Source organism: Protopterus annectens, chromosome 3.part0, assembly GCF_019279795.1.
Source record: "Protopterus annectens isolate FY-2018-M chromosome 3.part0, PAN1.0, whole genome shotgun sequence".
NCBI classification, from domain to species: domain Eukaryota; kingdom Metazoa; phylum Chordata; order Ceratodontiformes; family Protopteridae; genus Protopterus; species Protopterus annectens.
This window is the reverse complement of record NC_056731.1, coordinates 1,515,592,657-1,515,620,525: the sequence shown is the minus strand read 5'-3', so window position 1 is coordinate 1,515,620,525 and position 27,869 is coordinate 1,515,592,657. Positions and strand designations below refer to the sequence as shown.

Here is a 27,869-nt window from a genome sequence, read left to right as displayed (position 1 = left end):
TTATTACACTCATCTGAATACAGGTTGCTACAGCCAAGCATAGTGCAAGTAACCAGTAAGCATCAGGTTACCCGAAAAATGTAAAATGGTTAATACACCACCAATTTAATGCTCTGTTACACAGTACTTCTTAATAGGGAGGACCTTTTCTTGCGGTAAGTTAATGATGTTCAGTCAGGAAGACTGTTTTCACTGAATAAACTGTTAAAACAACATCTCATTTTGATGATGTTTCTACATATGAACTTTCACACATACAAGACCTAACACTTAAAAAGGATCCCTTTACCATTTGCCCAAGGAACAAAGCCTGGAGTTTTTAAACATATTGGCCAGTAGGTAGTCTGAATTTTCTAGAGTCCAGAATTATGCTGAACTGTAGTCTCTAGCTAGAACCAGTTCCTGTACGACTCCCAGCATGTTGCATTCATCTGTGGCAGATACATTTCCCCCTCCTGCAAGCACTCCTTGTACTTGCTGTTTTTTAAACAACTTTTTATTAATTTTAAAACAGATTGTGCAAGTACTTGCTGTTTCTTCAATATCTGTGCACCCTGAATGTTGGCAGCTCCATCTGTGTAAAACAGTGTAAATATTTTCCATAACCTCAATTGTGTTTAAGATCTATGTTCACAGTTCATTATGTATTCAAACTAAAGAACTGTACTGTTTTTTTGTTTTGTATATAATCACTTATTATTGTTTTAGGGTGAAGCAGAATTGCATTCCTTTCAGGGAGAGCAAACTGACACGTCTATTTCAAGCATTCTTTTGTGGCAAAGGCAAAGCCTGCATGATCGTTAATATAAACCAATGTGCGTCTTTGTACGATGAAACTTTGCATGTGATGAAATTTTCAGCTGTTGCAAGGCAGGTATGTAAAGACCTTTTATTTCTGTTAACAAAATGTTGTTACTGTCAAACTAGGCAACAAGATACTGCCCTTATAGGTAGCCTTGTTAACACAGTGTATCCCTAACAACATCAGCAGATTCTTGGAAGGTGGGGTTGAAAACTTTCAGCTTAGAACCTTATGGAAATGCTGTTAAAAGGGCGACCATTGAGCACACAGCAATTTTTGCCCTCATTTAGGTGCACAACATTGTACCTTTCACAGCTCAGAACCAGCTTCAGGTTTTCCTCTCCAACTTTTAAAATAAATTTCCAAAGCTTGGTCGTGGCTAATCAAGATGTTGATGATGTTTAACTAGGTATTTAATCAGTGGGAGCCGTGCCCCATCCGAGATAATGGGGTTTCAATATGCAGTGGTGTTAAATGTATAATTATTACCATATACTAATTCAAGCATTTATCTGCTTGGTGAATATATACTTAATCTTTTAAATCTTTTAATCACTGTGTTTCTGATGAGGATGGCTACCAGCATTACTATCTCTGGCAAACTCCTTTAAAGTTTACTGTTCCTCTAGACTTATTCATAACTAGGTCATTAACACAATTATATTTCACTTGGCCTGAGATGATTTAAATCCATCCTTATTTTTCACAGGTGATAAAACTCAATTTCGATCTATCTGTATATACAAGCTTCTTAATTTGAAGTGACCATTAATTCATCCATGATTTCTAGGCTTTGTATTTCAGTTATGCTTGGAAGAGTGGATAGGTGGTGAGTGAGAGTAACAGTTGGTGTAAACACCCCCCCCCCCCCCACACACACACCACACACACATTTTTACACTTTTACTCCCACCACATTTTTAGGTGCACTGACATGTTTTTTTAAATCTTATTCTTAGAAATAAGTTAAATCTTTATTAAAACAGTTTATTACATCAAAGAAAGCAAGTACAACCATATGATTTACAACATCCTATACAATGCCAACAGGTCAGTACAAAGAATTAAAATACATATAGTAGTCACAAAAATGCTAGTTTTGATTTAAAAACAACCCCATTATACATTAATATACTTTATTATACCTTTAAATATTAAAACTCCCAGTAAAGCTATTTAAACATTTTCCTACCAGCCACCCCACTACTCCTTAAAAAATGTAATATTTTAGGTGGATGAGTTTGTTCGAATATTCAACCCCCCCCTCCCCAGTGGTATTCCCATTCTACCTCTTTGGTTCCTCCCTGCTTAACCTGTCTTTCTTTCATTGGGTCTATATTATATGAACGAAAGTTCATAATATCGAATATGTGAAAATGCCTGACCTCAAACTCGTTATGGTGGGGGGCTGCACCCCCACACCCCCCACTAAATGTATATACCAACTCCAAGATCACACTACAGTGAGGAAAGGGCAAGTATTCCAACCTTCACTTTACTGTGATCCCACAAGAAGCACTTCAAGGTCCAACATTTTGACTCTTTAGAGCGTTCGGAATTATGAACATTCATTCGTATAATATAGACCCCTCATCCATGTACTTTACCCATGGCAAGCATGTGACTGAGCATATTTCCATCTTCCTCTTGCCTCTCCAGTTATGATTCCAGCCTCAGGTTTTCTACCAACTGCCTTGCCTCTTCTATTTTGGGAGATTCAGCATTCTTCCACTTCTTAGATTTTGATTTTTTTTAGCCATTAGTGAGATTATCTGTAACAGTTCTGAAGGACTTGTTTAATATCGCCTGTTCCCGCTCCCACATAAAAGTAATCTTTCCTCCTATATTGCATGCAAGCCTGACTAGCAAGAATGATTCAGATAAGAATAACAGCATAACTTACACAAGCAGTTTCTGTTTACATATGACAGTTAATGACAATAACATCAGGAAAATATTACAGAAAAACTGGAATATTCTTAGAGAATTTCGAACTAAATCAGAAAATAGGTGAACAACCAAGCTTTTATGTTTAAAAAAAAAGCTAGGACTATTAAGCAGTTTCTAGAGACAGATTGCACACGTGTTAGTTTTATTCATATTGATAAAAATCGAGTAATCTTTAAATGTGGGTTTTGCACAAGTTGCAGCCACATATGGGAAGGTTGTTCCATTATGTTACCCCATATGGATAGAAGTATTAAAGTAGGAGGACACTTTGATTGTAACAGCACAGGCATATTGTTTGCTGTATACTCCTGTTACTGGTTTTATATAGAAATGACAAGAAGAAAGTTTGCTAGAATAAAGGAACACCTACATGCTATGAAGAAAAGAGACACCAATAATGCACTATTTAAGCATTTCACTGTATGCAAGTCCTTTAAAAGTTTTATTTTTCTGTCCTAGACATAGTTCCAAATGATTTGATGGGGAGGTAACTACAAGAATAGCATTCTTAAAAGAGAAACTTCCTAGCAAGTTAAGATGCAAGCAGACTGATATCCTGGTATTTATTTATCTATTTATCATTTGATAACTGGGAGTTAAGCAGTTTTCAGCAGAGGGCCAGGGAGAAATGCTTCAGATGCATGTCTTTGTAACGTGGGAGGAAACCGGAGCACCCGGAGGAAACCCACATGAATGCAGGGAGGACATACAGACTCCACACAGAAGGCACCCCAGCCGAGAATCGAACCAGAGAACCCTCTTGCTGTGAGGCGACAATGCTACCGCTGCACCACTGCTCCGTCCATTATAGTATTAATGAAAGCATCTGTATAAAGTGTTTTTAGAATAGCATATTTGTTAATACTGGCTTGTTCACATACAAAATTGCCATTCGTTAAATTTGTTCTATAGACTGAACTGGAACTGTTAGTTGACTGGTCAAGCATTTAAATGCAATTTTTTTTGCCAGTGTATTTAAATGTGGTTTTTACTACACTTTTTATTCTGATGAAGTCTTTTGATGAAAGTGCTAAATCTCTGCGAATAAATACAAATTATACAATGACTGGCCATTAGTATTCAAAAACAAGCACACTAATTGGTCAGCCCAACCAATGTGCCCCATTGTAAATTCAAGAATATACTAACGGAAAAAGATCCGGTCGCTCAGACTTTTTCCCATTAGTATATCTCCTAATTTTTTTTTTTTACTTTTCTTTCTTTTTTGCCCCAATAAAGAAAACAGAAGACCTGAAACGAATGAGGGTGACTGCGCAGACAAAAATAAGAGGATGATCAGTTATGTTCTGCAAAATTAAAGAAACTTACCTAATTATCCTTTTATTTTGTCTTTCCCGGCTCTCCCAAATGTAAAAAGTCTCCCGATTTCTTTATTTTCAAATAAATAAAAAAAAAAGCAGCGGTGATCTTCCTTTTTCCATTGCTGACTCTGCACAGCACTGATCTACTGCATAAGTGTGGGAACACAAGTCCCATACGCATGCGCAGTACATCAGAAAAAGCCCCAGGATACCGGAAAACCGTGGAAAGGTAGCACGGAGGCATTATGCAAAAACATTATTTAAGAAAAGTAATTTATTTTATTTCTTAAATAATGTCCAATAATAGCAATAACCCACGGCTGGGTAAGGGCAATGCTGGATTTGCCCATGGTAGGCTTTGTTTGCTCTCGTGACCAAACCACACCAACCATGGGTAAATCCAGCATTACCCAGACCCAGCCATGGGTTATTGCTTAATTATTTTACTTGTGGTGTTTCTGCTGCCTTCCAGTGAAATAGATATATATAATATATATATATATATTTTTTTTGTTATCTTCAAACATCTTATAAGCCTTGTATATAATCTCCCCTATCAAGCCCTCTAAATCATTCCTAAATCCTTGTAACCTTCTGCACGTGCAAAAAAAAATGTCTCCAGTTCCCTCTCTTATGACTCGCATCTCCAAAAAATTGCTCTGTGTAGCTAGAAACATCTTGTTCAGTTTAGGTGTGTATAAGATTACTTGTGTAAGCACTTACAAGGAAATATCCTAAATTTTCTTAATTGCTCCGCCATCTTTTTGACAAACCTTCTCCCACTCATCCCACTGATGTGTACCTATGTGCTTTCATCAAACTTTCCCATTATTTTTTTTATTCTGTCCTTTTCCTGCTGACAATTCTCCTTTAACACCTCTTGAATCCTTGAGATTAACCCCTTGCTTACCTCCAAGTCCCTTTTAACCTCTAATGTTCACATAAGTCCTGGTCAGCTGTCCCATGATTGCACCGTCTAGCTCATATTCTTAACCACCTGCACCAAAGCATTATTTACTAGGAAGTAGTCTTGTTGCAATTTATATACCCCTCCTGAACCTCCTCCCACATCGTTAACACTACTGCCTTACCATTATCTGTTCTCAATATCTCCATGTTGAATTTAGCGGTCTCTTTATTTTTGCTGGAATGTTCTCCACTCCATGTTCCAGTCAGTAATATAGCCTCTCTCCACCTTAAAATATCCCTTATTGAGTCTACTCATTTCTCTGTTGGCCACATCCAACATGGGTGCTCTAATCGGCTGAGCTTTGCACCCCCCCCCCAAGAAAGCTTCTAGAAAATCTGTTTGTCCTACCTAGGTTATTCCTTCTACTCACCCCCTGTTGCCATTTTAACATTTTTCCTTTTCTCAGATCCTTACCAAATAAGATAATTGAATTGTCATAACATATATGCATATAAATAAGGTGTGACTATTCCCACTTTCTCCTCAGGTATCACTACATATTCCCATTTTCTCTGGGGTTTTCCATGATGCAAAAAATATTTTTCATCCAATATCTTACTGTGAGGTAATTACGATATCAGGAATTGCCCAGAAGGCTTGCTGTAGTTATAATATATGTGATATTCCAAACCAGTGTAAGACTTGTTCTCTGATCCATGTCTAAATTTAGGTGCTTCACCTTTTTTAAGGTTGTCATAAATTTTCTGAAGAACTCTGCAATAAAATTTCTTCCCTGAGCTTTCCAATGTACCCATTAACCAAATCCCCAAGTATTGTATTTACCCACCAGTTTGAAGGTGAGATTGTTGGTTGGTTTTAATCTACTTAGTTAATGCCTAGTGCTCTTGTTTTTTCATTAATTTTTATATACTGACATCTCCCCACATTCCTGGATAATATCTAGAAATCTACCTGGATATTCTCTAGGCTCAGATAATGTCAGTATCACATAACAGGTGAATAACACCACATTTAGCTCCATATCTTCCCACTGATAAGTCATTATCATTGACTTGCACAGGCTAATTTCTAATGGCGCTCTAAATCTCAAACAGTAATATAGAGAAGGGGTATCCCTGTTTCTGTCCTTTGAACAGCATTATGGAATCGGCTGATCTCCACTGAAGTTTCACTCGTGCTGTTAGCTGACTAAAAGTTTTGAGCTCATGCCTTCTGAGAATACCACTGTTTTAAGACATTTGTAAATGTACTGAACTGACAATAAAATAATGCAGATGCTGGACCTCATGGCATTCAAATAAATGTAATTAAAACCTCATGACAAATCTAATGATGGAAGTAAACCGCTTGAAAGCTTTTTTAAGAATTATTTATAGTCTCCTTTGCAGGAAAAACTGCAGTGAACATGCTGCTGCATAATCAGTATTGCCATAAAATGAACGCAATTCGTAAACTTGTGCTTGTGGACAGGTGAGTTTCCTGTTGCAGCTTTTGTAGGATTCAATGCTTCATAGGTTCATAAGCAAGTTACTAGGCTAATAGCCCTAGAGCCCTTACAAGCCTAGCCATGTTTATCCCGTGATGCCCCAGTTGTCGTTGGTTAGTTGAGCAACAATCTCGGAGAGAGTCTACTGTCAATACCAACTGTCCCTGTCCATGAGGGACATGAGTGCCACCCCCAGAATGAATTTGTGGTCACCAATCCATTTATCTAGGTTGAATATGAATATGGTCTGGGAGGATCTCTTTCACATGAATGGCTTAAAAGCCATTTCAGCTGCTCTGTGCATAGCTTAGCAATGAGCAAAATATGAGGAACAAAGGTATGCATGAAACTTGTAATGTCAATGATTAAACTGATTGTGTGCGACAGCATATGTCAAAGTTCTCCTAACCTATCAGTGCCTGCGTAATTCATTAAAGTGCCTATTGACTAAGCAGGGTTGTAAGGCAAAAAACATTCGACATAATTAAGAGTTAAGTTCTGACTAATCCTCTTATATAAGGTGAAAAGTTTTTTAGAGAGTGCTTGAACCCATCAAGTGTCAGGATCACCCAAAGCCATTCTGCTAGGAGGTTTAAAATACGTGTTTCTTAATTCATAAATGAAGAATCTAGCTGAATCCTCGGAAACTTGAGCAGTCAGTGTTTGGAAGAATGAAGTGTGGGAGCAGCTGATACCAACTGAGAAGTACATTAAGGTAAGAGGGAAGGTCACAAGCTATAAAGGACAAGGAATATTCATCTGGCTTGGACAGACAGTACAAATATCTCAGTAGGTAGCCAGGTGGCAGAGTTCTGCAGCAGTTGTAGGCAGTCAAATTTAGTGTCCAGTAGACTTTGGTAAAGGACATTGTAGAAGTCCAGCCATGAAACTAGAACTTGTACAACTATAAGTAAGCCAGCTGATGGAATTAGATGGTTAATCAGGGTGATATTTCTCTGATGATGCCAAGAGGATTTTGATGATGGCAAAACCTGTTCATTAAGCATGAGATGATCATTAAATATCCTTACTGGATTATTCACATCCAACATGAATGGTCATTTGTCACTGGTATAAAGTCTGGTGACAAAATTGGAGCAAGGGAGTTACAGAAGGTGGCATAATAGGCCACTGCAACCATTTTTCTGACACTGAGTTTTAACTGATTAGCAATCACCCAGTTGTGGGTGCATTTCAAGTCTAAGCCAAGTCTGTTTAGGGCCATCGTGGAGTCTTGAATGAAGGAGAGTGAAAGCTGCATGTCACAGCCATAAGAATGGAAATTCAAACCACGCCTTTGAATAATGTCTCCTAATGGCACATAATATATAAATGGCAAACAACATCTGACCCAAAATAGATCCCTGTAGTACCCTGCATGTGCTGGGGAAGGGAGAGAATGAGTTAACTTTGGACACTACTCATTAAATATGACCAGTTAGATGGTCAAACCACTGTCCTATAAAACCTAAGGTATCAGAATATGGTTACATTGTCAAATACTGAAGGCACATCTAAAAAGACTAAGAAACAACAACATTGCTAATATCTTGCTGTTAGGTGATCCTTAAAAATCTTAACGAGGATAGTATCAGTATTATGCCTAGATAAAAAAACAAGTTGGAATAGTAAGAGTTAATTAACGGTCAAAGGGGAGTTCAGTTGTACATAGATTACCTTCACAAGAATATTGCTAAAAAAGGGGAGGTCTGTGTAATTTACAATTTCCTTAAGTTTGAGGGAAAAACTCCAGCAACAAGGGACAAAATAGTAGCCCAGTAAAGGACCAAGTTAGGTTCATAGGTTAGTACTAGGCTAACTGCCATTGTGGGCCATTCCAAGCCTAGCAAATTACCTCATGTGAGAATCAAACCCTGCATCTTGAGTTTGTAAAGTAACCACCTTAACCATTATGCCAACCTCCCACCCTAAGCTTGGTTTGACAAGGATGTTGTCTATGGGTGGTGAAGGGCATTCTTTACACCAGTCTGATGAAATCATCATAATCGGGACCATCAAACTTGTAGCAAGAACAGAATGCTTTACACAGAACTAAACCAGTGCAAGCCCCTGTGAATGTACTTGGCCCAACATTAGACATGATAGAGGTAAGCGGAGTAGTAAAAAAAAAAAAGTCCTAGGATCAAGCTTTTATTCTTCAGCAAGCAAAAGTTTCTGGATAGCAAGACAATACAGACTGCCAAGCATAGAAACCACCCAGAAGAGTGCTTCCTCCATGGAAATTATCCTGAAGATTGCTATTTCTGCATCCTGGGAACATTGAGATTCCACTGTGCTTGGGTACCTTCTGTAAAATCAGAGATGTGACAATCTTAACTATTTTAGGACAGGTTCTTGTGTGATCTTTTGAATCCATATAGATCCCAGAGACCATAGCTTAATACTCTTTAGATTATGCACAAAGTATGCAGTAATTTTCTTATCTGTCTCTGTGGCATTGAAAGTCACTTAACCTGTTTCACCTGAATCAGTATCAGTTTTCTCTTATAGATCATGCTGCAGAAAAATTTGCAGACCTCTGCAGAATCTGGGATCAGACTGTCTTCAAATAATGTCAACAGTGAGATATGCATAGGGTGTTATAATTTAGTGTTGACTTTTGTGGTTAGGGCAGCAGAAACTGGTATTTGCCTACACTTGATGGCATGGCTGAGACCGTGTTCACGGATGAGGCAAGGCCATCTTGGATACCCACTTTTGGACTGAGGTCCACTGAGTAGGCCTTTCTAGATTAGTTGAACGGCCTCATAATAGCAAACTAATAAGGAACACTGTGAACAACACCTGTGATGCTCCTTCAGTTTTTGTTCCAGGCCATGCCAGTTCTCCAAAAAGTCTCTTATAGTAAGCATCAGACAATTTTTGCCTGCAGAGGTTCCAAGGAGGATGGCTTCACCTCTGCAGCAGTTTGTCTTGATTACCTTGCAGGAATACTTATGAAAAGTTATTATGAGGAAATGAACAAGAAGCTTCTTTTGTATGGTCTTCAACAACATGGCTAGCACCTTAGAAAGCACTTGAGGTAGTCAGAAGGGTTAAAACAGTACCACTTTGCATTATAATTGATGCACACCTAGAGATTAATCATCTTCTTCTGCAGTAAAGGATTTAGGCTTCAATCATTCTGAACCCTTCTGAACTTAAGGCAGTCTTATCCATTATGATTCTGTTTGTTTGACTGTGGCTGAAACTTAGACAAGTCATGGAAGATAATCATGAAGTTGGTCGAGTTGGGGGAGAAATGGCTTTTGAGGTTACTCATAGCTGTGGTTACACAAATTGATGTCTTAGAATTATTGGATTTACCTTAGTAATGGATTTGCTCATAGACAAATCTCTCTCCATGTAATCCATATAAAAGGCTAAATTATACAACTTAAATGGGCTATAGACCATTTTTTCAACCACTGAAAGGCAAAAGTTGCTACTACTACTTTGGTTGCTTTTTATCTAAGTAAGCAAGTCACTTCCATATTGTCCTGGACTTAAGTTATTATCAATGCACCTGTTATATAATTTGGAAAGTGACCATTCAGAATGTAAATCTACTAGTGCATGAGAGTGCCTGATGGGGGTGTGCATGGGCCAGGATGCACGTGCCTGATGGGGTGTGCATGGGCCAGGATGCACGCACCTTATGGGGTTTGCATGGGCCAGGATGAACTCCTTTAGGAACAAGTCTCTGCAGAAGAAGATGATTAATCTCTAGGTGTGCATCAATTATAATGCAAGGTGGTACTGTTTTTACCCTTCTGACTACCTCAAGTGCTTTCTAAGGTGCTAGCCATGTTGTTGAAGACCATACAGAAGAAGCTTCTTGTTCATTTCCTCAGATAACTGGTTCCTAGTGCCCCATTGAGAAGCTTTGTAAGCATTCTTAGCTAGGAGGTGTAACCATTTCAAGCCATGAATGTCTCTGTAGTCCAGAGAGATTCTTCTGTTGTCTTAGCTCAGGAAGTCATATCTTTGCCAACCTAGATGATGTCCCAGTAAAGGATTTAGGCTTCAATCATTCTGAACCCTTCTGAACTTAAGGCAGTCTTATCCATTATGATTCTGTTTGTTTGACTGTGGATGAAGCTTAGACGAGTCATGGAAGATCACGATCATGAAGTTGGTTGAGTTGGGGGAGAAATGGCTTTTGAGGTTACTCATAGCAGTATGGAGAGAGAGGCATATCCCAGATGACTGGAGAAGAAGCATTCTAGTGCCAGAGTACAAAGACGACATTCACAACTGTAGGCAACACATAAGTATCAAACTCCTGTCAGCTTGAATGAAAGTGCTGTTGGCCTGAATGAAAGTGCTAAAGGGGGTTACTGATGAATACATAGTTGTAGAATGTAAGATGAGCAGTTCAGATTTGAATCAAGATGCAGCAAAACCGACCAGATTTTTGCAGTGAAACAGTTTAGAGGTAGCTAGCGGGTGAGTAAAGAACCCAAATGGCCATTCCTAGAACTAGAGAAAGCATATGACAAAGTCCCAAGAAGGCTGATTTGGGCTGTCCTGCAATGTTTGAAGTCCCAACAAAATATTGTTAGAACTTGGTGCAGGCTATGTACAAGGACCCAATGACACACGTATAAACAGTGTTCGGACACTTGGAAGCATTCTCAGTGGGAATAGTTGTGCATTGGGTTTCTGCTCTGAGCCCACTGACATTCGTATTGATGATGGGCTAGATTAGCAAACTGGTAATAGGGGTAGATCAACAAAGATGCTGTTTGCAGGTGATGGGTGGCATTATAAGCAGACTGTGAAAAAGAACTTCAGCAAATTACAGAGGAATGGAATGCAAATCTGAAGTGACATGGGATGAAACTGAGTAAAGAAAGGCCGTTTTTATGCCAGCAAATGGGGGCAGATCAGAAGAAGCTGAAAATTGAGATAGGTGGGAAAATACTGGACCAAATTTTACAGCTTCAAGTATTATATAGGAGGGCTGGATGAGGGTAAAGGAAGTCTGAATGAGGAGATCTAAGCTAGAATCAGAGAGGTTGTAGCCAACTGGTGCAGTGTGTCAAAGGTAGTGTGTTGGAGAAGAATGCCAAAGATTCTAAAAAATAAGTTGTAAAAACAGTGGTGTAATTGGTACTACTGTATGGTACAGAAACCTGGGCTGTGAAGACAGAGCATTTGAGGAAGGTAGAGGAGACGGTGATGAAGTGGTTGAGATTTAGTAGTACAACAAAGACATCAGAGCAGAATCCAAAGTAGTTGCAAATGCGAAGAGGGTCAAAGAGAACACAATATGGAGTTTTGGGTACACATGTGCAGGATTACAGAAGACAATCTGGTAAAGAAGACTTCGGGGAGAGAGAGGAAGAAGGCAAGAGGAAATGAGTGTCCAGCAAAGAGATGGAGGGATTGTGAGAGAGATGACTTACGACAGTCAGGCATGACTATTGAAGATAGGACAGTGACATTGAATCAAGAGAGAGAGAGGCAGCTGATACGACACTCCAGCCCTATGTAGAAGAATAAGGAAAAGGGGGTTGATGATGATGACATACTTGAGAATTGAGGTATTACAGTGGTCATAGCATCTCCACAGTTGTAATTTAATAACACTCTTGTGTCTTTATTTTTATTAATGTGTCGTTGATCAGATAGTTCCCCTAGGTCTGTGGTGTGATATTTTTACTGACATTAGGAAATTTGGTCTGTGCACCTGGAGAATTCCCTTAATATTTGAATGTTACCATTTGAATCGCTGATGGGTCAGATCATTGTTCTATGAACTTGAGTAGTTGGTGTTTCCTTTCAGTCTGTATGGGCCTTGCACAGTAACCCGTTTCATATCCTGACAATGGACACTTTGCTAACAGGTTAGAGCACCTGTATGGACCTCTCACTTTTTGTAAGAAACTGGACAGCCCTGAACAGGAGTTCCATATATTACTCGGAGTGATGAGCTGTGTTTTTTACTATAAAAAACTCTAGAATGGGGTCAGAGTCTTTGCTGCTTTAGTAGTGTGGCAAATATTTAAGAAAATAAAAGCCTACAGTGTCACCAGTATAGAAGAGACATGCAGGTCTAGCAATCTGTCATAGTTATTGCGTCACTCTGACAAATGCCCACATGCTGTGGAAGTTAATATGTTGGGCACACTCAGCCATAGCTCCAGTCTTCTCCTACATCAAATTCTTCTGGATGCAGGGCAGCTTGGAGATAAGAATTTTCACACTGCATAGAGAATCTACCCCTTCCAGCTGTCTTGGCTCAGCAGGGCAAGAGATCTTGATGGTGAATGCCCCATCTCTCAAGGTTGGGAAGGTTTTTATGCCTTGCCTCCCTTCCATTCAATTCCATGCCTCATCACAAATTCAGTGAAGTCCCTAATATTTATTTTGATTCATGGCATCCATGAAGTGCGGTTTCAGCATCTCTTATCCATAGCAATGCAGAATATAATTAGTTTATAAGCCAGTGTATTACATCTCCTTTGGAGGGACACCTGGCTAGATGCTCAGCCTTTTTCATTAAGAACCTCTGCTTCAGTCAGACCTACCAACTAGAGCTTCTCAGATGATTAAAGATGCAAGAAAGACACAGTGAAAAACTTTTCTAAAGCAAACTTCACCTTACTTAAGGCAGAGATGGTAAGTTTCACAGCCCCCACGCTAAAGGATAACACTGCCCAAGATGCAGAATCCTTTGCGATTGCACTCTGAGCACCTACAGGGATGCATGGATTGTGCCATCCCTAGCAAAACCAAGACTTACTCCCCTAAGAGAAGACCAGTCTGGTGGAACCCTGCCATAAACAGGTTATACAACAGAAGGAGGAAACTAGTTCAGAAAAAAAGAAAATCCCAAGAAGGAAAGACATCCCTGATCAGTATCAGTAAGAAACTAAGGTCCCTCATAAAATCATCCAATGCTAACTTCAAAAGAAAAATAGCCAAGGATTCAAAAGATAACTACAAAGCCTTCTTTAGCTATGTCAAGAATCTAAGTGGCAACTCGCAGATATGCTCTGAGCTAGTGCAAAATAGCACAAAATATACTGAACCTACCGATATTGCCAACATCCTGGCAGATAGATTCAGTGCAAACTTCACCTCCCTCTCACCTTCAAAAGGGCCTACAACAATACCGGAAAAGTACAGTGTCCCGGAAATCACAGAAGCACAGGTGAAAACAGCCCTTTCAAAAGCCAAAAACACAGCATCAGTGGGGCCAGATGGTGTTCCAGGCTGCGTCTTGCATGAACTACAGAACAAACTAACCCCCCACCTAAACATGCTGTGCAACCTCAGCCTCTCCACAGGCTACGTGCCCATAGAATGGCACACAGCAACGGTTATTCTGCTCCACAAAGGAGGGGCCACAACTGACCCTGGTAACTATCGCCCCATAAGCCTGACTAGCCTGGTCTGCAAGGCTATGGAGTGCATCATCATGGCACTCACTAACAAAGACATTGGGAACCTCCAAACACTTGACCCGACCCAGATGTTCTTCATTCCACATTGCTGCAGTCCTAACTATAGGGGTAGTCCGCTGTCCAGTCGGCCCGAATACCAAAGTATATGGCTGACGTCGGTCAGGGCGCATTAGACTGACGTCAGTACGTCAGGGTACTAATGCGCATGACCGACGTCATATCCTCAGTCTTTTTTGCCGCATGGTCCGATGCAGAAGCAATTTTGCGAGTGCAGGTTGGCGTTCTGAAAGTTTCTGAAGCCAGAGTTTCAGACCGAATCAAAGTTGGCTAAGTACCCGCTAGAATATTTTGGTTTTTTCTTGCCTCAGTATTTAACCGGATGTCAGAAAAAGTGAATAACTGTATTTCTTGTGGGAAACAGATACCTCATAGGGATTACCATACTTTGTGTATACCTTGTTTAGGGCCTGAGCACGACGTTGTTGGATGCCGCTCTTGTGCTAGATTTAACAAACGCACTATTAAGAGAAGGTTAGACTGTGCCAGGTTAGTGTTTGGGAAGTGTTGTAATTATAAAATGCCGCCGGATGCTCCGGCCGCTTCGCTAAAAATGCAAGGACAAAACAGCAAAGTTTAGAGTGGAAGAACCGACAGTCCCAGACGTCGGTTCTTTAGAGGGCTCAGTGGAGCCGGAGGTTTTGCCAGGTGTTTCTTTGGAATCTCAGGGAGAGTCTTTACTGTTACAGGATGTATCCTCTCAGGAAGTAGGCCAGGCTGAGGGGGCTTCTCAGGTGGCTGTTCTTCCCTCTCTTCCTAAGGTGGTCAGAGCCTCCCCTTCTGTTTCCAAGGCTTCTTTGAGGGCAGGCCGAGTTTTGCTTCAGTGGGGTTTCTCCTAGTACTTCAGGGTCTTTGCCTAAGAAACATATGCTTAAAATGGCAGAGGATTTGATTACTATGATAAGGGGTTCTATGCCCCCTCCTGATAAGAGGCCTAGGGTGGAATCTGAGTTTGAGAGTTTTGAGCAATGCTAGGAGGCTTCTGAGTCTTCGGCTGAAGACTTGCAGGAGTACCCTCCTTATTCTGATTCTGATGTGGATGATTCTACTCCTTCAGCTTCCCCTCCTGAGGATTTTTCATTTTCAGAGACTCTGCATTCCATGCGGGAGCATTTTAAATGGGAAGGTCAAGATTTCTCTGATTCCAGGAAAAGGCTTAGGGAATTCTTGTTTTTACCCCAGCACAGGCCTTTAGCTATCCCTCCTGTTTTGACTGTGGTGGAAGATGTTTTTGCAGAGGCGTCGCTGCGTGGTGATTCTTTGCCTGCTGCCCCAGTTAAAGCGGATAGGTATTATAGGGTGCCTGAAGCTCATAAGTATCTTTTAAGAGTCCTAGGGCAGACCCGAAACTGTCTCTCAGGGGCCTAAAGGTGTGAAGGCCTCAGTTGTTAAAAATCCTGTCCCTCCTGATAAAGAGGCAAGGGCTTTGGATAGATGGGGAAAGAAAGTGTATACTTCTTCCACTTTAGCCATGAGGGCGTTGAATTGTCAGTTTCACATGTTAAAATATCAGAATTATCTTCTTTCACAGTTGAAATCTAAGGTGGCTGCTCTGGCGGAAGGTATTGAGTGTAAAGAGTTGCAGGATTTAGTTCATGTGTCTGAACAAGTGGGTAAACATTCCTTGCAATGTGGTTTTGATGCTGTGCAGGCCTCCTCCAGGGTGGCTGCCACTGGTTCTGTTCTTCGTAGGCACGCCTGGTTGAGAGATCAGAACTTAGCTGAGCATGTTAAGACAAGGATTTTGGATGCTCCTTTACAGTCTGATATGTTGTTTGGTTCGCCTGTGGAAGCAGTCTTAAAGAAGATGGAGGACAAGGCTAAGTCTATGCAAACTGTTAAGGATTTTTTGCAGGTGCAGCCTCCAAAGTTTAGTAGAAATTGGCCTGCTAAGGGATGGACTTATCCTGCTTATGATTCCCAGTCTAGGGGTAGGTCTAGACGTGGTAGGGGCAGAGCTCAAGGTGCTTTTAGGCCCAGGACAGGAGTTCACCTGCTCAGACTTCTGGTGAGGGCAGGGGTCAGTCCTTTCGTAAGCAGACCCAATGACCTGCCTTTTCAGCTGCCAGTGCCTTCTCGCCTGGCGGCACCTCTAGGAGGAAGACTGTCTCTTTTCAAAGAAAATTGGGATTTAATTACCCAAGACAAATGGGTTCTGGATATCATTCACCACGGTTACAGGTTTTATTTCCATACCTTGCCTCCTTTCAAAGGCATGCCAGACATTCCTCCTCCACAAAGACAAGAGGCTCACAAGCAAATTTCTCAGTTACTCCAAATAGGGGCCATTCAGCCGGTTCCTGTGCCAGAAAGGGGCCTAGGATTTTATTCTCGCCTGTTCCTAGTACCAAGAAGGGGAACACGTGGAGACCAATTTTGGATTTATCTATCCTCAACACTTATCTGGATATTCCCAAGTTCAAAATGTTGACGTTACAACAGCTTTTACCTCTGCTGGGCAAAGATCACTGGATGGTAACTTTAGATCTCAAGGAAGCTTACCTTCATGTGCCTATAAGACTAAGTTGCAGAAAGTATCTGCGTTTCGAGCTGGAAATTCTCATTATCAGTTCTCTGCATTGCCCTTTGGCTTATCTACTGCCCAGAGTATTCACAAAGGTTCTGGCTCCAGTGATAGCTTACTTCAGGCTAAAAGGAATTCAAATCTATCCTTACTTGGACGATTGCCTGATTCTGGCTCAAGAAAAGGAAGACCTTCTACAGCATTTGGAATATGTCATAGCAGTGCTAAGATGCCTAGGGTATTCTGTGAACGAAATAAAGTCCAGTCTAGTACCCTCTCAAGACATGTGCTTTCTGGGTGTGAGACTGAATACAGCAGCCCAGATGGCCTTTTTAACCCGGACAAGCAAAAGAATCTTTCCAGTTACTTCCATCAACTATCTCTTCAGTCCGGGCTGACTGCAAGGACAGTCCTTCAAGCCTTAGGGTTCATGGCATCTTGTATTCTGGTGCTTCCCAATGCCAAACTGCATATGAGGAAGCTACAATGGTATCTCAAAAATGTATGGACACAGCACTGCCAGGATTTGGACACTGTCATTCCAATAATACCTTGCATTCAAAAGGAATTTTTGTGGTGGGCTCAGGAATGTCACCTAAACAAGGGACTCTCTGTGACCCGGCCAGAGGCGAGTCAAATTCTAACGACAGATGCCTCAGACATTGCTTGGGGAGCTCATCTGAATGGAAAGTGGATACAAGACAAGTGGCCTGCCAGACTACAGCATCTACATATCAACATGAAGGAGATGTTAGCAGTCCAGTTTGCATTAATGGCTTTCAAGGAGTTACTTCTTCCAGGGCAGATGTTGATTCTAACAGACAACACAACTGTCATGTGGTACATCAACAAACAAGGAGGAACACATTCTTACCCATTGTGCAGGCAAGCAATGATTTTATGGGAGACTGCGCTAAGCTTGCAACTAACTCTTCAGGCAAGGTTTCTGCCGGGAGCACAGAACTCCTTAGCAGATGTGTTAAGCAGACAAATCATGGATCCCCACGAGTGGAAACTGGATCTTCATGTATTTCAAAGTTGACAGTGTCCTGGGAACTCCAGACATAGATCTGTTCGCTTCTCCACTAAACCACCAGCTGCCAAAGTTTTGCACAAAGAGGTTTCATCACACAGCTTGGAAAGTGGATGCTCTTTCTTTCAGTTGGGAAAATCTTCATGTGTATGCGTTTCCACCTCTGCCTCTTCTTCCAAAGGTGCTTCTAAAGGTCAGACAAGACAAGCCAAGGATGATTTTAATAGCTCCAGATTGGCCTCGGCAGCACTGGTACCCATTACTGAGGAGTCTGGTAAAGAAGCCTCCATGGCCTTTACCCTTGATTCCACATCTGTTGTCTCAGAAGGACGGTCGCCTGCTCAATGTCAAGCTTCACTCTCTTCATCTAACAGCCTGGCATATTCTGTTTTGAAAGACAGCAGGTCTCAACTTCCTCAACAAGTTTTAAATGTGATTATGGAAGCCAGAAGACCTAGTACAAGGAAAGTGTACGCAGACAAATGGAAGAGATTTTTATTTTGGACTGCAGCAAAGAATTTGGAGATTTCGGAGCCTAATTTGAGTGTGGCTCTTCAATATCTTACTGAGTTATTGGACAAAGGTTTGTCTTTCTCTTCCATTAAGATTCATGCTGCAGCAATTTCAGCTCACTATGATTGTGACCCACCATTGTTTTCACATCCCTTGTTCAAGCAATTTCTTAGAGGGGCAAAGAATATAAGACCCCCACGTAGAGCTCCTACTCCTGCTTGGGATCTCAATTTTGTGTTGGAGAAACTTACTCTACAACCTTTTGAGCCTGCAGCTACTGCTGAACTGAAATACTTGTCATGGAAGACTGCTTTTTTGTTGGCCATTACTTCTGCAAGAAGGGTTTCTGAGTTACAGGCCCTTATGGCGGTTGAGCCTTTTTTGATTTTTCATAAGGATGGGTATCATTACGTACTAATCCTTCCTTTATGCCTAAAGTGGTTTCTAGTGTGGCTTTAAACCAAACTATTCATTTGCCTACGTTTTATGCAGATCCCCAAAATAAAGGGGAAAAGATTTTGCACACTTTAGATGTACACAGGCAATTGCGTTATTATTTGAGCAGGACTAAGGATTTTAGGCAGTCTCAGCAGTTGTTTGTTTCTTTTGCTTTGAGTTCTCAGGGCAAGCCTGTGTCAAAACAAACTATTTCTAGGTGGATTGGGTTTTGCATTGCATTTTGTTATTCCCATCATGGCAAGGAGATTCCGGCTGGGATTAGGCCTCATTCCACTAGGGCTACTGCCACTTCAACAGCTTTTTAAGGGGTGGCAACTAAGGATATTTTGGAGGCAGCTACTTGGAGTTCAGTGCATACTTTCTCTAAGCATTACCACCTTCCTCTCTACTCTAAGTCTAGGGCTGGTTTTGCCACAGCTATTTTGCAAGGCATGTTATCAGCTCCTGCTTCCTTATGATTTGCCAGCCTCCCTTACCTCTGCTTTGGGATTCTACCCAATAGTTAGGACTGCAGCAATGTGGAATGAAGAACATAGTACAGTTTTGTACCTACCATAAATGTAGATGTTTGAGGATCCACATTGCTGCAGTCCAATTTACCCTCCTCCTTCCCTCTGTGTTTAGGGGTGGTTGTGTAGGTGAGGTTATATTCTGCTAATTTTGTATATTTTGTATATATATATATATATTTTGGTGCAGATATTTTGGGAGTTTTTGGTTTTTGTCCTTATCTTTTCAGGGTCTTCTGACATCTGGGGCAAGAAAAGACTGAGGATATGACGTCGGTCATGCGCATTAGTACCCTGACGTACTGACGTCAGTCTAATGCGCCCTGACCGACGTCAGCCATATACTTTGGTATTCGGGCCGACTGGACAGCGGACTACCCCTATAGTTAGGACTGCAGCAATGTGGATCCTCTAACATCTACATTTATGGTAGGTACAAAACGGTACTTTCTGCTTTAAGGGCAGATCATGCCTACTAAACCTGGTTGACTTCTTCGAGACAGTCACCAAGGCCGTAGACAAGGGAAAGGTGGTTCACACAGCCTGCCTTGATCTCGCCAAGGCATTCAAAACCATTCCTCACTTGGGTATTATAGAAAAAACTCACCAGCCTAAACCTAAACCCCCTACATCATAAAATGGGTTGCCAACTGGCTTAGACAGAACTCACACGGTAAGAATTGTGGGCTCCAGGTCCGGTTCTAAACCGGTCACAAGTGGTGTCCCGTAAAGCTTGGTTCTGGGGCCCTTACTGTTCGGCATGTATTTCTCAGAAGTACAGGCAAACACAGGAGGACTATGGCTAACCAAGTTCACCGATGACTGCAAACTGGGAGCCATAATTGACTCTCTGGCTGACACAGACATCCTTCAACCTTACTGAGACAGACACCTGGTTTCAAAGTCATGGCCTCAAGCTAAATGCCAAAAATGCATAGTCATCCCGTTTGGGAAAAACAAAACACCCATGAATTACCACATAGGTGGCAGCCCCCTTAATACAGAAGCGGTAATAAGAAATCTGGGGACCCAGGTAGATAGTGATCTCTCCTTTGACAATCATATTGCCAAAGTAGTTAGGAAATCCTTCTGTGTGGCACATCTAATTACTAAGGGGTTTGCATCTAGAAATAGAGGTTATAGTGCCCCTCTACTCGTCTCTCATCAGACCCATCATAGAGTACAATGCCCCATTTGGGATGTACCTCACAAGACACTTCCAACAGCTGGAAAGACAACAAAAGCACCTCACCAAGAGGCTTACTGGCCTCAAACATATGTCCTATGCAGCCTGACTGAAAAAACTCTGGCTGTATTCAATGGCATATCGCTTACTCAGAGGTGATCTCTGCCTGACTTACAAAGCCATATCCAACTCAGAATTGATGGACATGCTCCACCTAAAGAAATCCAAGTCACTGCGAGCCACTCGCTCTAGTGAGCTAAACCTCTCCACAACAATAAATAGAACATGCTGGAGGGATAGATTCCTGTCAAGAGACTACCCATGCTTTGGAACAAAATTCCTAACTACATTAGGCAGAGCCCCTCACTAACACTCTTTAAGAGAAGCCCTGACGAGTGGATGGGTAACAGAAAATACACCCCTGGAATCACTTCATTGGCTCTGCTTGACAGAGGCTCAGTTAATTAATTAATGGGGCGGCGAAAGCCAACGCACTATGGCTAGGCTTATAAATGCCCTCGGGCAGATAGCCTAGTACCTATCTATGACTTCAGTCGTTATGTATATTCAGTCAAATGGAAGAGGTTAACCATATGTGTGTAAAGGGAATACAGCTTATTTCACCTCCGTCTGATAGCTTGCTAATGAGTCTTTCATAATGCACATGCCAGTATAACTTGTGTGTTGTTCTATACCCAGACTGCATCATTGCACATGTATGGTCTTGTGGATAGCAGGAATGTGGTTAGCACTAGCTGGTTAAGCAGACACTTAAATGGTGCTCTGCATCCTTACCCACCTACAAAGGATTCTTCTCCTTGCAACTTGAACTTCACAGTGGACATACTTGTACTACCTTTGTTTGCACCTGTTGGTTCAGCAGCACTAATTTTCTTTTGTTTGAAGACATTATTTCTTTGTGACCATCACCTCTGCACACACAATCCTGGAGAGGTACAACATTGTTAAGTAGCCTTATCTGATCATTCACAAGTATTGGCTGTCTTAGAACTTGACCACATTTTCTCATGAAAGTGTTTTTAGAACTGTCATTAAAATCTTTCCTTCCCCATGGATTCTGCACCTGCAATGAAAACAGGGAAAGAGAGCTCATTGTACCTTGAATGTGCATATTAAACTCATGCTTGAAGAAAGCGCATGCAGTCAAAAAGGTAGATTACTGTAAATGTTTGTTTTGATAGTCAGGCGTCTGCCCTTTCCAAACAAATTGCAAACTCTCTTGCTTGTCAGATGGTTAGTCACCCTTATGAAAATGCTGCTGTGAAAGGCATTCTCCAGTAAATTCACTGCTTGCTCCAGAAATGCCCTTTGAAGGTTAGTGCTACTACCACTTGTCCCGGTCCCCTTCAATAACACACATCACACCAAATGACATTTGACGACCTTTATTAAATTTCCATAACAGTTTTGATCAACTTTATTAATTACAACTATTCATGATATAATTGATTCTAAATACCGCATAACATCCTTGTTATGTTAATCAGGGCAGTGTACCTACTCACTCTGCCCCAGTAAGCAGCCTCCATACCTCTACTCACTTACTTTACTTATGAAGCAGCATCCCAACTCACTTCATACCATCCATTGAATTACCTTCCACCAAATAAGCACCATCCTTACCTCAGCTTGCTTATCTATTCAGCAAGCTTCCTCCAACTACTCATTTCCTTTCCTCAGATCCTTGAAATGAACATCCAGACATCCGTGGGGGAACAGAAGAGGGCAAGCCTATCCCTTTTCTCTGCCAACCAGCCTGACCAGGCTGTTTCCCCCCTCCCTTCTACCCAAAATTTTTCAATCCACCTCCCATAAAGGGAAGGGTCAAACCAAACATCATTTGGTGCACCCATCATCTGTAAAGCATCTTGGAATCCTGTCATAAACCCCTTTGCCATGCCATCATGAAACACTCCCTAATGAAACTAAATAAAGTAGGATTACTGTGACCCCGTTGTAACACCGGAACATCCACACCAAGAGAACACATACCCTTTTAGCCCACTGCCTTCAAAGCTAAAATCATGGCTCTACCTGAATGTATTGACAGCCTATAACCACAACAAATACACAAACTATAACCCCTTGAACTCAATACGACACCCAGTCAAATAAGTAGTAGCAAGTTTCACACCCAAGACCCTGTTAACCTTAGCATATCACCTTAGCCTACCCACTACCCAGTTCTATATGTGCAACAACTCCATTACCATAGGGAACAGTCTAACTCCAACTTTAATGTCCTACCTTAGCTGGCAGAAAGCCAGCACCCCTTGACCTGGTGCCGGAAAACCCGCCTATGCTCAGCAGTGAAATAATCTACATACCCAGCCATAAACACCCCAAGTTCACTCATTACCAAACCATACTTAACCCTTGCTTGGCCCTGGCATTTTCCCTGGAGATCTTTCCTTATATTATCTATACCAATAGTAGGCAATTAAGACCTGTCCTACAGCAGCCTTACCCTGCAACCAAGCTTTCTTTAAACCTAACTCCCCTGTAACAACGCACCCAGTTTTAAAACTTCCCCACTAACTGCCTGCCTACCATGCTTCTTAAAACTCTACTCACAGAACTGACCCAAACACCAAGTGAAATGATCCTTGTGGTATTCTGTAAAAGCTTATGTAACATTAACACTTTCCTACTCAAGGGTCAAATTTGTCACCCCAAAGACACAACCTAGGAACAAATTCCAGCATCCTATCAAATACCTCATTGGCCCTTACCCCAAATACAGTTCAACTGAATGAGTAAAACCACCCAAGGTTCTTCAAAAAAATAAATAAATAAAAAAGGCTTGCAAGAGCCATAGGGCTTTAGCCTAAAGTTCTGTGCACATGACTGTACTCATCACGTGGGATCCCCCCATTCCCCATAAGCTGTCCCCAACTGTTTCCCCCTTGGCCCCCCCACCTACCTCTTCTTTCCTTGCCCCTATACCAATAACAATAATCAGCTCACCATATTGAACACAGAGCCCCCTGGTATGCCTCAATAAGGTGATTACTCAGACCCACTTTGTGCTTCATTCCGGTGGCAAAACATCCGTCTTATCAAAAACGTTACCTTTCAGATCCCCTTTTAAAGCCACTGCATGATGCCTTCTGCCCTTCAGCAATTTCAGTCAGTAGCTGTTGCCACTTTCTGCTCCCCATGTGTAACCTCTTCTCTTGCCACTGCTTCCATCATCTCCGAATTCCCTGTGTAACGCCACAACTGGTACTCTGCGCACCACCATCTACAAAGAAAAGGAAAAAAGTAAATCCTCTTGTATATAAAGAGAAGGCTCTACATTATACCCACCTGTTCCAAAATATAGCAGCAGTGTTCCAGAAAACCCCATCTGTAAGAAAGCAAAGACATGTAGATCTAAAATACATAACCCCTTCCAAGACATCTTCCAAGCTTTAACTATCATCCTATAAAATTTTGCAACTATGTGTTCCTATAGCATATGCTGTGGCCCCCGAAATTCCCCCCAGCACTGCAATGCCATAATGGAAATTCAACAAAAGCGCCAAACAGTAGTCGCCCACAGCTGCAGTCTCAAACGACCCTCTTCCAAGCTATACTGTTCATGCCATAGAAGAACATTACTTTTTTTTTTACATCAGTACCAAGTTTATTCTGAAGTATGATTCAGCTGAGTTGTAAGGGCACTTATAACATTATCTCAGGGAACCAGAACACGAGTAAAAAACCAATGAAAAATCACAGCAGGAAGACCAAAAGAGAACGCCAGCAAACTGTACACAGTAAAATGAACGCAGTTCTACAGACAACAATGCAGCTTCTTCAGATAAAAAAGGAAGCATTAGGGGGCCATTGTCACTGATGTTAGAGCTTGAATGGCAACTTTCCTTGAATGCCTTCTACTTGAGGTAGTTTTTGCACCTTTAAGTTATATTTACTTTTAATTTTCAGTTAATTTTATAACTAGATTTCTGTGGAGGAGGGTCTATAATATATATTATGATGACAGGTTGTGAGTTCTTCTTTGAATTTTATCTGAAGAAGCTGCATTGTTGTCTCTTTTGGTCTTCCTGCTGTGATTTTTCATTATCTCAGGGAATGTCTAACTTTACTTGATCTGCTACTGTTCAACAAAATTTTAATATGGAAAATCATTAATTTTCAGTAGCAGTGCATTACCCTTTTTAATCCTTCATTACCTGCCATAGTTACAACCGATGGTTCTAATTATGAGCTCGGTGCCATTCATACGCAATACCATGGAAATAAAATGTGAAAACTGTTGGAATTTGCATCCAAAATACCTACTGAGGCAGAAGGAAAATACACTTTGTTGAGAAACAAAGCTGTTGCTTGTGACTAGGCAACAGGGAAGTGACAAACATACCAATGGAGATGTGTTTATATTGAGGACAGATCATAGCTTGGTAAGTACGCTTCTTTAACCAAAGACTGGGAATGTGGATCTTCAAATGGTGGGGTAGAATAACCTACACTGCTTTCTTCTACACCCAAAAGCACAGCCATTCCAAAGTCATAGTGACTTTCCAGTGCTGACTTCAGCATAACGTTACATTCTTTTTCTCTTGTTTTCTCTTTTACTCTCTCTTCCTGAAGGTGCTGTACTCTTATCCAAATTCAGTGCTCTCAATAACTTAGAAGCATTTTTCCCTATGTTTGTAATTTAGTTATCAAGGTAGAGATCACATTTTTCTTCTGCTGACGTGCTGAATTTGGAGTATTTAGAATATACATTTGTAACCACATCTAAACTTTACACTAACACTTTTAGGAAACTCTCAGGGTGGCTAAAATGTTTGATATCACAGCGACAGAGGCATTGGACCGCCAGAAGGAAAATCTGGCACGCATGCGTATTGGGCACCCTCCAACAACACATCTCCAAGCCCGCGAAAAGCCCACTGAGCCGATACGAAAACACACCAACAACCGCCACTCCCCAAATGCTACAGAGAATGCTACAGAGAAAGCACAATTCTAAAATGGTAACCACCTCCTGTTCAAAAGTGTCCACCATTTTGAGCTGGATGCAATATTATTAAAATACACAGATTTTACGAGAGCCAATAATAAAGCAACTTATTTACAACTCCCACCAGTGAGGATTAAAAGCTCACTTGCAATGACCCATACCTTCCACTACAAACGATCATCAAATAAACATGAAAGGTGTTCGTAACGGAGCATATATATATATATATATATATATATATATATATGTATATATATATTTTTTTTTTTTTTAGAAGGTTATGATTGTTTAATTGTTAGCAACTATATAATCTTCATCATGAATGCCTATAAAATAGTACTTTCATAGAAATCTGCTGGGAAAAAACAGTAACCACAGTAATTCTGTACACCTTCAGGCTTTTTTTTTTTTTAAACCAGAGATGCAACATTACTTATAGTCATACCTGAAAACATGCATTTCTTTTCACCTGTTCATACAAGGTATGTAATTTTAATGGGAGGCATGAAGAACTCCAACTTATTAACCATAATTTGTTAACATTTAACAAGTTACCTCTAATAGCGGTTTGCTTATCTATCTGTAATATACATATGTGTAGTAAGTTTCCTTAAACAAGCTAATATATAAATGCCTAGCTCAGGGCTGTGAAACTCTGTTTTTGCCTTTGCTGATAGTTGTCCAGGTCCCCTTCTACACCGAATGACTTTAATGCGAAGGGCACCGCTTAACGCTGCTCCAACACCTCCCCCGCAACTCCACGCATGTGCGGACCACACTGTCACCTCAGGCAGTGCCCACACTCCTTCCCTGCGAAAACGGCGATCACGGCTCCCTTCAGCCTTCATCCCACCTCAAACGACCACAGAAAGAAGGCAGAGCAACAAACTCCCCTGATCAAGCTCCCTCCCCAAGCCAACAACCACAAATATTGCCGCCATACCCAGAAGCAGCAAAATTAGCAGACCATGTTGGCATGCATCTGTTTTTTTTTTTTTTTTTTGTAAGCCAATGATTGTGGGTGCCTCACAGCCCATGAAAATCCCCAAAATGAGACTCTCCCATGATGAAAGGACCCTGAAACGAGACTCTGTTGAAAGCAGCCAAACCACAGAACCACCAGGGACAACGGACTATACATCAGCATGAATTGTCCCACAGGCCGGAAGCATGGAAAGCAGAACAGGTCATGCATCAACCATGCCTCAATTCCCCATCTGCTTAAAGTCTGAAATTGTGGCACTAATATCACAAATTTCCAGAAGCAGGAAGTCTGAAATGCTGAGAAATTGGCTCTGCACCAGTATGAAGCACCCAAAAGGGGAGGAAGTCCAAAACCTAAATGTCTGCCCCCATCTGCAACTGCATTCAGTAACTGTGTACCAGCAATTCCCGGCAAACCGCCATTTTGCCACATTTTCTCTAAGCCCAGGAAACGAGCACAAATGACTATTACACCCTCCCCCCTTGCACTACATTCAGACCAATGGTTCCACATTGGCGCTTTTTTTTTCTTCTTCCCCTTCCTTTTTTGACAGTATCCTCCGACAAAGCAAAAGGGCGGCACATGTTTTCTGGTGGGATGGAGTCCGAAGCCCAACTCTCTGCCGCCAGGCATGCAAGCCCCACACCTGCCGTCACTACTGCCAATGCCCACATCGCCCATCCGACGAAATAGTCACCCACACAAGCTTGCAAAATGAACCACAATCATGACTTTGAAGGGTAATCCTGTGCACTCCAGTAAGTTAATGCCACCACCAAAGCACCATGTTAAAAGAAAGCTCAAAACCAGAAACAAACCGCCATTGCAAGGCCCCCTCCCAAAAAAAAATTAAATAAATTGATCTATACAGCCATCACTCCCCTCCCCTGCCTGTCCACAACCACCAAACCAAGGCCTACCCTACCAGTATACTTAGGTAGTCTTGGATGTAAACCTGTCATCTAGCAAGTTCATGCCAAAATGTGATTGCTTGAGCCCATTACACTAGACTAAACCTCTTAAGCCCCCCATCATTATCTCATTTCCTCCCAACCATCCCTGCCTCCACTTAACCCTTTCACCTCCCCAACCCACTTAACTCCCCCTAATATTAACCTAACAACCCCCCCCCAATGAAGATGTCCCGGGGACAACTTAGTTTGTTACCAAACTTCTTTTGTCAATTCACACATCACCCAGTATTAATGCCTAGAAAATCATTATAGGAACTAAGCTTGTTTTTGCACCTCAGTGTTTTGGTGCTTTAGTTTGGCTAGCCTTGGTCTTCAGCCTCTGGGGGGGGGGGTATATGTTTACTGCTTGGCATTTCTCCAAATCGTCACCTAAAGAAGGTTTCCTTAGTCAGATAAAACAAGCAAGTAATTTCATTCCGAAGATGCATTATACAGCAGACATTTATTGTATTCCTTTTATAATTCTCTACATATAGATGGCCTTTCTGTCCAGCTTCTGATGGAGTTTTCTGTAATTGAGTTATTTTTATTTATTAATTGTTGGCCACATTGTTTTCACTAGGCTTTTAGTTTATGCATGGGATAATCAAGGTAATAAATATACTTCGAGGAGAAATTTTGTCAGGAAACTAATGTAATTCATCCACTGTTATCTTTAGTAAATGCCAAGAATTTTTTTTTTTTGCATCACCAATGCCACTGTTGACTGAGGCAAATGTGCCCTTTGAGA

General features: G+C 41.3%; 1 protein-coding gene across 1 annotated transcript in view; it reads left to right on the top strand.

Annotated features, from left to right (window-relative positions):
* The window catches only part of LOC122797101 (kinesin-like protein KIF20A), a 359,272-nt gene that overhangs the window by 136,091 nt on the left and 195,312 nt on the right, over positions 1-27,869 (top strand). Inside the window, exon 5 of the mRNA XM_044065898.1 lies at positions 709-874. Within this exon, the coding sequence (XP_043921833.1) occupies positions 709-874 (166 nt within the window). The remainder of the gene's footprint in view (positions 1-708; positions 875-27,869) is intronic.